The sequence below is a fragment of the Ischnura elegans genome, chromosome 1 (genome assembly GCF_921293095.1).
Source record: "Ischnura elegans chromosome 1, ioIscEleg1.1, whole genome shotgun sequence".
Classification (NCBI taxonomy): Eukaryota; Metazoa; Arthropoda; class Insecta; order Odonata; family Coenagrionidae; genus Ischnura; species Ischnura elegans.
The window spans coordinates 78,353,380-78,365,821 of record NC_060246.1 but is presented as its reverse complement, the minus strand read 5'-3'; the positions used below and the strand labels follow the sequence as shown (position 1 = coordinate 78,365,821).

At 36.7% G+C, this 12,442-nt stretch overlaps 1 protein-coding gene across 5 annotated transcripts in view; it reads left to right on the top strand.

Moving 5' to 3' along the window:
• LOC124163764 (sister chromatid cohesion protein PDS5 homolog B-like) overlaps positions 1 to 12,442 on the top strand; it is a 64,234-nt gene that overhangs the window by 27,755 nt on the left and 24,037 nt on the right. For all 5 annotated transcript variants that reach the window (XM_046540851.1, XM_046540864.1, XM_046540858.1 and 2 more), the window contains 3 exons: positions 5,503 to 5,595; positions 7,609 to 7,713; positions 8,241 to 8,388. In XM_046540851.1, the coding sequence (XP_046396807.1) occupies positions 5,503 to 5,595; positions 7,609 to 7,713; positions 8,241 to 8,388 (346 nt within the window). The remainder of the gene's footprint in view (positions 1 to 5,502; positions 5,596 to 7,608; positions 7,714 to 8,240; positions 8,389 to 12,442) is intronic.

Here is a 12,442-nt window from a genome sequence, read left to right as displayed (position 1 = left end):
AAGTGACTACATGATTAACAGCATGTCAGATTAACATTGAACTTATCATCAGTTGGCAATCCTTTGAAAGCATATTTGGTAAGAGGAGCATAAGGTTGGTTGGGAAAAAGTAGCTGGAGTAAAGTTTGGAGTAGGAACACGTTGGCCCAATCAATGGGGAGTTGACTGGAAGTGCTTCGACTGTAAAGAAGGAAGTGATAGTCCCACCTGAATACTGATGTCATCACATATAAGTTTGACCTTGCGTTATCACCATACACTGAATCCCATCACCGCAGCACTGATTTCTGTGCAGATGGGGGAGAACTGCTGTGTACTTTGTAATTTATCATCCTTCTTGGATCATTCCAACCATTCTTCCTATTACAGAGGCAAGGAAGGTATTACCTAGTTTGAATACCTCTCAGCATATTGGAGACATAAGCCACTTGATACCTATTATGTATTAAGAGTTGAGTTTGGACGTGCTTGTAGTGATCAAATAACCTGAACCTTAAATATTGACCAAATAAGTTTATTATGCGACACATTACAGCCAGTGTGTAGGCTTGATAAGCTCAATTGATTCGACGATGGCTGTGGATTTTTGGTGTTGTGACACACTGGTGGTGGGATTGCTTCTCCAATGGAATAATGGATGCTACTCTCAGCTCAGAGCACCCAATCCCTGGTCCCATTATTTTAGGGTGCCCAGGGTCCTTCACTCATCTTCCTTCTGGCAGCTGTCTTTCAGTGGTAATACATATTAACACCTGGAGGATGAGAGTTTCACGCTACCTAGAAGGGTGGCTTGGGGTCATTTGACCTTAAAATGTTTTTTGGTGCACAACGACTAATTTTCATCCAATATTCAATTTTATCATATAAATTGTGAAATCAACTCATCATAAACACTTTTTTTAATATTATTTCCAGTGTCAAAATTAATAAAAATTATTATTTTTAAATCAATGAATTGAATTAATTAAACTATATTTAGTAGTCAACTCAAATCTAATCATGAAAATACTTGCACTCTATACAAAAGTCGTGTTCAATATTTTAGCAATAGGCACAGTGGGTTTACAAAATTTACACAAAAAAAAAATATTATGTACTTTGTTTCACATCTCAGGCATACTAATTTTTCAGCACTTTTTCCTCAAAACAGTTTTTTGCATTGAAGGCATACATTGGACAATTTATTTGGCACATTTTTTCTGTTTTGTGCCCGTGAGGATGTGGCTGTTGGATTTGAAGACTTGTAAATAAATTGATACATGCTATCCATCATGTCTACTCCCACTTTGTTTTTTACTAAGTAATGGGATGGCCTCTGGTTTTCTTTTATTTGTTTAGGAAAGAGTGTTGTCTGAGTGCATGTTGCTGAGTAAAAGTACATTCTTGTCCTTTTTTGCCGGATATTGCATAAGAGTATTGCCAAAGATATTTTTGAACACGTGAATGAATTACAAAATTCATGTGAATCAAAGGAGTTAAGTCACGCGTTTTTTCTGATCGTCCCTACAAGAGAAATTTTCCATTTTTCCAAATTTTCTGCTATCTGGATCATTGGAAAATACTGTATACAGTGGAACCTCGTTAAAGCGAGTACGGGCTATAGCGACACTCCCGCTATAACGAGAGATAGCCGATGCACCGTCAATTGACCCTACAATAAGCGTGTTAAAAAATTCGTTTTTACGAGACCCTTTTGGTGTTGGCTCTCGCCATAGCGAGGGTTTCACCGCCGGAAGACTTTCATCAAGACTCCTTAACATCTGTAATTGCTAGCGATCTGTTAGAAATGAAGTTAATGGAGTGCTCAGTCTCAAATTTATGTGGTAAACTGTCGTTCGATAAATAAGTAGTTAATTTTGGTGAAAATATTGTGGCATTAGCATTCGCGAATGCTTAATCTTCTTTTGTTCCTCGGGCAGCAGAAAGCAGTCGGCAGCATACCCGCACGTCCGTGAGTTGCGTGAATAGAAAGCATTTGATGGCAGTCACCATGGCCAAAAAAACACCAAACACGTCTAAGCGAGAAAATAAAAATAAAGGAGTAATATGAGTGTCGAAATTAATTTATCTTCCTATTCGCTCTGCAAAATTAAAAAAAAAAAAAACAAAAGCGCCCAAGGAATGCAGACGATGAAGAGTTATAAGGAGCTTTGTTCGGGTGGTTTTGCCCATTCAAATCTGCGGGAACTTCTGAGAAAGGGGCTACGCCCAAGCCTGAAGCGGAGTATTTTAGGGATAGATTGCGAATCGAGAATTTTAAGAATGCGGAAGGTTGATTATACTAATGCGAAGCACCAAAGCGTTATCTCCCCTCACAACTCCCCTGGTGATGCCTGCGGTGTAAACCTGAAGTCGTGGAAGAGAGGACCCCGATCATAAGTATCTTTAGAAGTATTCCCCGCGTCATATAACATAGACGAAACGGAACTTTTTTTTACATACAACTCCCCGACAAAACCCTTGCAGTATGAGGTATTTCTTGCAATGATGCCTCTAAAGGTAGGTAGTGCGCCTTAGCGATGATGTAGGATGTACGAAGCAATGATACTCAGCGTGAATTGTCCGGATGGACGTATTTATTCTCCGTTGCGGATTTACAAGGGTGAACTATTCGGGTCAAATACGTCGCGAGCGTAACACTCAAAAAGAAACTTTTTTTCAACAACGGTAATTTTAATCACGTCATTTTTCAAGCTTAGCAAACTTTTTACCGTAGATGATGAAGATATTACATTATCTGATAGAAAAAGTCTTCCAAGGCGGGAACGTTATACAACCTTCCACCGTTTTCGCCTGTAGAAACAAATGTAATGCGTTATTTCACTTCACTGCCGGTTAACGTACAGAAACAATAAACATACACCAATGGAAACCTTTGAGGCATTAAATAACCGCGATACTGTTTTGTCAGTTAATTTTTGAATTTTCAGTGGAAAATACCAAAATAATAGAATGATCACGTCAGTGGCGCCGACTCCATGGGGCTTGAGGGGGCCCGAGCCCCCCCAATAATTCGTTAGGGGTGTGAGGAAAAAAGTGTCAGGCTTGTCGATTTTCCCCGGAGTGTCCAGATATCGAGATTAGAGTTATCAGGGTTCTAACTTTGATCATATGACTCTTATAAAAGACTTACAATTCACTACTTATAAAATTTCCGGGAAAAGATCCCCGGTTCGGGCCCCCCCCAATATTTTTTGTAAGTCGGCGTGCCTGGATCACGTAAATGAACTAATTAAGTGCATAGAAAAATGACTTCGTCGGTTGTGCATTAGCATAATGATTGATGAAACAATGCTTTCCATGATTTCTATTCAGTGCAGCGCTTATAAATGGTTTGAATAGTTAGTCGTTGTTCGAGTAAGGAAATTTAGTGATGCAAAAAACATCACCTTTCGTCTGGATTTATACTTACGTTTATCGGATAGAAATTTATCTGTCGCCACACCACTCCTGTTCCTGTATAACTGTTCGCAACAGGTATATTGGCTATTATTTGCTCCACCTCCGGTAAAGCGACAATTCGCTATAGCGAGTGTTTATTAGTGCACCGTGGGGTGTCGTTATATCGAGGTTGCACTGTATATCTTAATATAGTGCCCCTTTTTTTTCCAAAAATGCCTGTGGTAAGAGTAAAGGGAGGGACAAAATTCAAATGTATTTTTTTTAACTTTTCCCGAAACTGAAGCCTCAAAATTAGGGGGGGGACTATATTCGGAGAAATACGGAAATTGTTACAAGTTACATTTATTCTAGAATTCTTGTATGTTTGGGTTAATCAAGTATATCTATGTATTTCCCCAATGCTTAATTTGACTGCCTATCTTCACCTATACCACTATATGGAAATGCATTTAGGCAGTATTTTGATTTAACATCTGTCAAAACCCAGTACTTGATTCCAAATTTGTCTAATTTTTTTTGGCATATTCTCTGTATAAGGGTACCTGCATTTCATTAGATAGAGCCGTTTATCAGCTTTTACGCTTTCACCTTGATTGTAGATGGCTCGAGAATAATTGACAAAATGGTTGTCTTCAGGAACAAAATTTCAGAAACCAAACAAAATTTATCTGTCCTCAGTGCTTGACTATGAGTCACTTTCAAATCGAAGCATATATGGTTCATCATGCACAAAAATTGATCTCTAGGCATTGTGCTAGAGAATATTTTTGAACCCCACGTTTCGTCCCTGCAGTGTTTTACAGACAAATGACTTGGTCCCAAGATGACTTTTGCTCGTATCAATGCAATAAATTTGCACCACAGTAGATTTTATAATGCTGTCTAAGAGGGTATCACTCATCAACGAGCAAAGGGCACTCATTACTGATGGTTCTTGTAAATTTATTTTGGCATAAAGTGATGGACCTGGTGCTAAATACAGAATATTTTACCTTGAGACTCTCTCTACTGGGATGTGATCAGTTGAAATCTTAAACCACTTGGTTCCATCTCGAGCAATTTTGCGTGGTTCGGTTGATTCTTTTTTTTTTGTAAAAATAAAAGAAATAATAATATCAGCATTAATATCATATTGTGCGTTTTTCATTTATTCATTTCATACTCTTACATTTTGTAAGTCTTCATAGTCAATACATAATTATTTAATAAAATAAAATACATACAAATAAAAAATTCTATAAAATCCATATTCTAAGATGGCTGGATCAGAAAAAACCAGAGCCATCATAGTTAATAATTATCTCATGTTATAACGTATAAATAAGAAAATATATTATTGAAATAGGAAAATCATAAAAAAAGAAGAAAAGCACTTATGAACAGGAGTCGCTGCCAGAACTATCATCACTGGAGTCGCCATCAGATTCACTATCTTGGACTTCGGAACGGGAAGATCCGCTTCCATCACATCCAGATGACGATGGATTTGACAGATGATGATGAACTGATGTTTCTGAATCACTTCCGGACTGATCTTCTTCCAACTCCGATAAAACAGCAGGGGCACACTCTGGTATATGATATTCCCTAGCAGCTATTTGAATGGCGACGCTTCTCTCCTCTTGATATCTTTCTCGACTTCTCGCTTACTTCCTTCGTCGTGACTGACATGCATGTGGAAAAATTGCAAACGAAAGCAAAATATGGTATACTCTTCTCCAGCTGCATGGGAGAGAGCTGGAAAGCATTTCAAATGTATACAAAAGGATGAAAATTTCATAATTGCCGCTAATTGCAGTTCGAAAGGCAGGGACACAACCGCCACCTGGGTTATGATTCGAATCTTCCAAGAACTTGCAGTAATGCTTCTTCTCTGACCTAGATGCAGATTTCAAGCGTAGGACATACATGCAATAGAATATGACTGTCCACACAATGTAAAATTGTAAGACGTTTGATTTTGACATGCTTTGTGCTCTGGCTCAAGTAGTGGCTCACCGAAAGTAAATAACACTTTTGATGACATACTTTATGAACTTAGATGTTTGTCATTAGTTTATGATTCTAATATAGTCAAATTGTATTTCTTTTCATGCATAGGAATCCTTCCAGGACATTAGAAAGTGTGCTAATGAGTTCATGTGGATTTTTGAGTTATCATCAGATTGGTTGTTTGACAAGGTATCATTTAAGGTTAGTGGAAATGGATCAATGATATAAGGTTGATCTGTTCTTATTTTAATATTCACAAGTACTATTTATACGTTCATATTTGACTTACAGTAAACTCCTGATTATCCGTGTTTGGATAAATCCAATTTGAAGACTTTCCATACGAGAGTTTTGATATTTACCATGATCTTTATAAATCATGAAATCATATGCAAAAATGCCAGGATTATTCTATTTTAATGTATTTAATTTCATCTAGTTGATAAGATGCAAGAAAAATAAGTATGACAGAATTAAAAAAATAGTACGTACATATTGTATGAAACAGTGTCTAGGGCTTTGATAAAACATTTTGCCATTTGTAAATGTTTTGATTAGGATAGATAGGGAAAAAAAGGAGCCAAGGAATCTTCGTACGAGAGGTGAAACTAAAACTTATTTCTCTATTAATTTGATTGTAGGAAAGACATTTGACAGACTAACCCTTTCCTGCCACCGCCTACAATAGGAAAACGTTTTTCATGCTATGAGTAGCAAAAGTATACATACATATTTGAAACCTCCCTGGGTGGAGTTACCCTGGCATTTTCGTCCCTCAGATTTTGGACCCAACTCAATGGGATGCCCGTCCCATACCCCAGCCACTGGACTAGATCCTCTAACCCTATCTTAGCACGAATCCACGGTCAGCATTTTGCGTTACCAGTGGTTTTTTCAGCCAATTATTGCATTTGATTTTCAATAATTTTCTTTTCTATAAGAATTACTAACATATATTTAAGCATTGTGGAATTTTAAATGGATTTTTAGCATTGATAACAACAAAGTTGGTGAACACAAGGTACTAAAAGACTATAAGTCCACAAGTTTGTTATTTTTAACGCTAAAATTTCTTTTAAAAATTGCTTATACACAGAAAAAAACAAAGAATTAATTTCAAAGTATGAAAAGATTGCAGTCTGCAACAAAATATATCATTGTAAGAACCATTGACAGTATAGCCTCTTCGCATTGGACACCTGCGGTGAGGATGATCATAAATGAGTGGGAGGTTTGGGCTTAATTATTGAGAAGTGGCCTTAAGGTCACAGATCGGACCTGAAGGCAATCCACAATTGCTACCTCAGCAGTCACTTCCCTTCCCTCGCGTCAATTGTTTGCGTTGAAAAATCCATGACAGCTATACCCGATGTTAGGTCTTATTCATATGAAAATGCCCATCTGCTCCACCTGTTCTCCACTCCACCCACTCCATCTGTTTGGCGTGAAAGGGTTAAAATCTCCGTGAGGTATGTTGAAGTGTTAAGAACATTGTCAAATCCACTATTCAGCACTGGAAGGAGTGATTCACGACTTATCTTTTTATTCAATTTATATGTATGTACTTAATATTTTGAAATAAAAGAAAATACGCCATGTAAGGCAAAGAATGAAGTTTGTTGTGGATTAATTATTTTCTTTTGAGTAGATATATCCCAAATACTCCAAGAGACTTTTGAAGTAAATTAAACCAAATGGTTCAGGAAGACCAAAACAATGAAGCTGATTTTAAAAAAAAATTTTTTTAACCAATGAAACTGCTCCAGAAAATTAGAATTCAGCTGCTAATCCTACTTTTAAAAGTTACTTTTGGGCTACCTGAGTGTATGTTCTATAATAAGCAATGTCCATTCCCATGAATTCTTCCATGCTTAAATATTATATTTTCTGTTGTTTGAAAACTTGCCCACCTTTTTGTCTTTGCTACTTTGCGTGTTCTCATTCATTTTTTTGGTTGTCCCAGTCCATAATATCTCATCGTGTGGCAGTGAGGTCTGTGGAGTCATTTTTCATATTCGTGCTAAAATATGTTTTTATTTTTGCATTAGTTTTCTGGATTTGCCTTTTTTGTTTCATCCTTGTTCCATGGCTTTATTTCTCATCATTGGATTTGTAGTTTACTGTTTCATACAGCGATTTGTGTATTGTTTTAGCTTATATAACAATGCAGTCTCATGTTCTTATGTACAATTTTCCAAAATATGTTTATTACAGATATTTTTGTCATATGTTGATGAAAGTTTGAGCGGAGAAACAGATTTGATCGATGAATTAAATCTTGAAGAATTTCCACTTGAGAATGTTTTTAAAATGCTTGAGGTAAGTGCATCATGTCCTTATTACAATATAGTGCTTCACCTAACCTTATTACAAAACATGTATCGTAAGACACTTGTGTTAAAAGTTTTGGTTGTGGCTTATTTGAATTTCTTCTGTAAGTCTTTCAGCCAGTAAATAATGTTACAGGAACAAAGGATGCCTTTGAGCACATTCCATGCTCACCATATTTTAGAGGCAATCGGTGACTGACATTTTGGTAGTGGGTATGAGGATATTGAAAAGTGATTGGGGTTTATATATGTGTACCTAATAAATTATTCATATCTGACATAGTATTGAGGCAAATGTTTGACTGTCTCTCGTGCTATGTATTTATTCAGTCTAGTAATCGTGAAAGAATTAAAATATCTGCAAAAATGTTCTCCTTTGTATATTGGATGCTTCATGTTCTATCTGATCTATAATTAGATGGATTCTTCTGAGAAAGTGTTACCTTAATCCCTGTGCTTAATGCATAGCATGTGCCACCATATTTTCTTAGTATTTTTTAAAACTATTTGTTCCAGGTACTGAGTGCCTCATGCTTATCTAGAATCCATGATCGTGAAATAATGAGAATATTTATCAATTGGCTTCGACTATCTGGGAGTAGAACATTGAAAATTACAGTCCTCAAAATTCTGACACATCTGCAGTCAGAAGATAAAGAATTATGTGAGTGATTTTTTTCAAGTAATTACTTTTATTTCATTTTTCTTTTCGATCATTTACAACATTCAAAGTCTAACTTATCATTCTGCCTCTATGTATTAAATATTTCCCAGCACTTCCAACCTACAATACTTGGTTGAAGACCTGTTTTTGTAGGAGAAAGTTTTACTAGTGATTGATATGCTGCATAGCAAAGCATATGCTGCTTTAAAAGTACCTAGTACATAGGTATATCTTATGCAGAGTTTATGATAATGGGAAGCTTAGATAAGCAGGGTTAACACCTTTCATGAAAGTGGATTAGTGGCTTAGTTGTTAGAGAGGAATTTTGCTTTAAACTGGAAATTTGTCATGGTTGAAGGACCATCCAAACATCCATTTGAGAAAAGAAATGGCCAAGATAGCTGGAAACTCAGGGGCAGAAGAGGAGAATATTCTGTTCTATGTGTCCCCAAGATAGACTCGATATTTAATGGATAATCATAATAAGATGCTGTTATTCAAAGTTCTGGGGGGTCAGGTGTTTAGAGTTGGAAATTTTCTCATTAGATTTCTAGAATTGAGGGAAGACTGCGGAATATCAGGGGTTCAGTTATCAAGAGTTTTGTCATAGCTTCTGAAAGATACAGTTCTCTATTATTTTCATTTGAGTAAATCCAAGTTAACTTCCTGGTCTGAATTTGAGTTGGCTTTTGAGGTTGATTTGCCAGCTGTGACTTAACCCATTCAATGCGGGTCTGTATGCAAATTTCTTTCTCCTTGTCAGAATTCAAATTTTTGCATTCTCATATCTGTAATTGTTTTTTGAGTAACCATAAACCATTTAAAAATATCAATTAGTACGTTTTACCTTATTTTTCGTGAAAAAAAAAAATGACTTTCATGAATGACATCAGCTCAGCTGAAAATCCATCGTTATGCAACCAGCATTTCTTTTTATTTAGCTGCTAAAATTCTCCGTAATCTTCTGTGAAAATATAATTTTTTGGTGTCTGGTAATTTTGGTAATTGGACTTTATTTGCTTTTACTGCATTGTGTATGGAATAAGCAAGAGATTAATAGTTATCGGTATCATATTTATAAATATATTTATTTTATATCTATAACATATCTTTGACTCCTCTCTTTTTTGTAACATTTTTGTCTAGTTCTATTTAAAAATGATAATAGGGTTGTGTTTTCTGCTCTGGCTCGTTGGTCGTTTTTATAAATTTTTTACAGGATGAATAGTATTGCTGACAAAATGTTTACGTTTTTTTACCGCTGTAACCCTGCTGTCGGAAATATATTTTGCATTTGATGACCGGTATTTCAATTCCTTCACACTAGGACGTGTTGTTACTTATATTTTCAGCCTTTTATCCCAAAGGGCCATTTACTGCGTAGTCTTTCCTCCCGACATTCATAAGCTTGCAGTTGTCCTTAGGATCCTACCCCCTCCTTGGTCATTATATTTTTATGGATAGGTAAGTGCGACGCACCATTGTCCTCTCTCCACAGAAGTGCTTTCCTCTGATACCTTCTCGTTCGCCCCTCGGCATCCCTACCTACTCCCAATCCCGGCATCCCCATAGTTCCTTGTCTCAGCGCTTACCATAGGAAATTCCAAAATCTTTCCAATTCTATGTTTTCTGAGGCCAATGTACTTAGCTTTATACACATGCATCACATTTTGCCCTCTTCCCTTAAACATGGCATTTTTATTTATTTATATGGTAATTTGGAAGTTAAAGCATCAAAACATTTTAAATTTCGAAAAATATTCGCCTTCCATATATTACCTTACTTTTCGAAAAGGAACTGGTCGCAATGATCAACTCCACCCATGAATTTATTATAAGCAACCACAGCCTCTGGTTTGCCTTGTCTAGTGGTTGCCTCTAGGTCACTTCCAAATTCCTAAGAGATCATTGATATGTCCCGCTTGTCTTTCCAGTGGAAAACACATGTTCCCTGCTCACTCCACAGAGAAAAAACCTCTCCTTTCGGTAATTTGTGACCAAATATCTCTTTTGGATTGTCCCTCCTATTTGGTCTCAATGTACCAGTACAAAAGATTTTTTGACAAAGAAGGTCCCTAGTCAATGCTACGCTGTTGTAATTATTGTTCATGAAAACACTGAAGCCACGATTTTCAAAAATTTCCAACAACTTTTTATGACTTTATCACCATGTCCCTGTCCGCCCAATTCATTGTCCCCGAAGCCATTCCATCGTCTCCTTGAAACTGTCTAAAAGAGGTCTTATTTTATAAAGACGATAACTAGGTGCCATGGCTGTATGTCGCTGTAAAGCATCTCTCTCTTTGCAAGCCGGTTCGCCGGTTCCTTTTCATTGCGATTTCTTGCAAAATGTAATGCTTGTAAAATCCCGAGGAAACAATCCCTTGCAATAGATTCTCGAAATATCGGTATGCTGAAAAACTTACTGGCTATCCCAATATAACCACAATAAAGATTTTTAAAACCATAATTTTCTGAACAGAAGTAAAAATTCTTCAAGAAGACATTAATTCTAAACATAAAAGACTAAAGCACTCTAAAATAAAAACTTATTCACCAAAAGTCTCGTAAAATACACAACAAAATTCAAAAATCCGTATAAAAAAGAAAAATTGGCGTAACCAGAAATGGAGCACACTAGACAGAAGCTAGGAAGCAACTGAAAAGCGGCGTGGTGGCTCAAACCGAAAGGGCTGAGCGAGGTACCATTATAATGCATGATAAAGGACCCGAGGCCGTGTAATTCATGAATGACATCCGCATTGAATGGGTTAAAGAGCAATTAGAACCATATATATAAGGGAGAGAGAACCTATAGGCGAGAGGAGTTGTTGGCTGATTATAGGGTGGTTTACTATTATTTATTTATTGCCTAGATCGAAAGATTATTACTCCTGGAGCACGTACCGTATATCTCCGAATATAGTCCCCCCTTTTTTTCCAAAAATGGCCGCGGAAAAGTAAGGGGGGGGGACTATAATCGAGTGTAATCCAATTTAGCATACTAAAGGTGACCATAAAGTAATAAATAACGGCATAATGGCTAATGTTCTCGTAGTCTTTCTATTTGAGTATATTTATGAGGATTATAATCGGAGATATTAGTAAATACTGCCACGTTTTACCGGAAATTAAGACAATTTTTACCACAAATGTTGTACAGATACGATTATTCCGATTCAAATAGCATATCGAATTTGCGTTTTCACGGAATCCATCGGGTAGCCGCTAATTTTTCTTGGAAAAGTATTGTTAGAATAATTCAATCGTCACTGATCACTTAATGACGCAAAACAGTAAATAATTAAAATGAAAACTAAACACACACTATCATTACATTAATCGAACACTAGAATTGAATCAATAGTATATGTACCCGTCGCTCATTTAATAACTACACGATTTAAATAATTGCGAAAAATAAACAGATAAAGTGAACCTTTCGTGACGATTTAGCATTTCATTGCGTCCGTACCTACTATACGTCCGTGCGGTTCGTGTTTACAACAAATGCCTTTACCGCCTTCACAGAACAAGAATGCGCAATAGGTGATGCATTTGTTTCTGAAAAGGCGCAATAATCGACGACTTTAAACCAGAAGCGCCGGCATTACTGCATTTGATCGAAATACAGCGACTCAGCATCGAAAGTGTAATCAATTTATTGATGAATATCTTCAATTCGTCAGGGTAAATAGGATCGCTAAATTACGTCGCATAACGTTTCGCAATTATTTCCGCGATATTTTCTTTATTAAAAATAATTTTACGTTCAACAGTGATGTGATGGACCAAGTAGAAAGATGAGGATCAATCCTGCCGCAGATTAGAGGCCTTCAAAGACGGAGTTTCGATGCCAATTTAAAAATAGCCGTTGCAGAATACGCCGTAAATCATAGTATTTACAGCGCTAGCAAAGCGCTAATACATCGCGGAAGTCATTTCGGGGGTCTCGATGCGGCAGATGCAAAGAATTAGAGGAAAATATCGTCGAATTTGTGCGCAAATGCAGAGCAGAAGCTCTTTGTGTAACTTATGCAATGATTCGCGACGA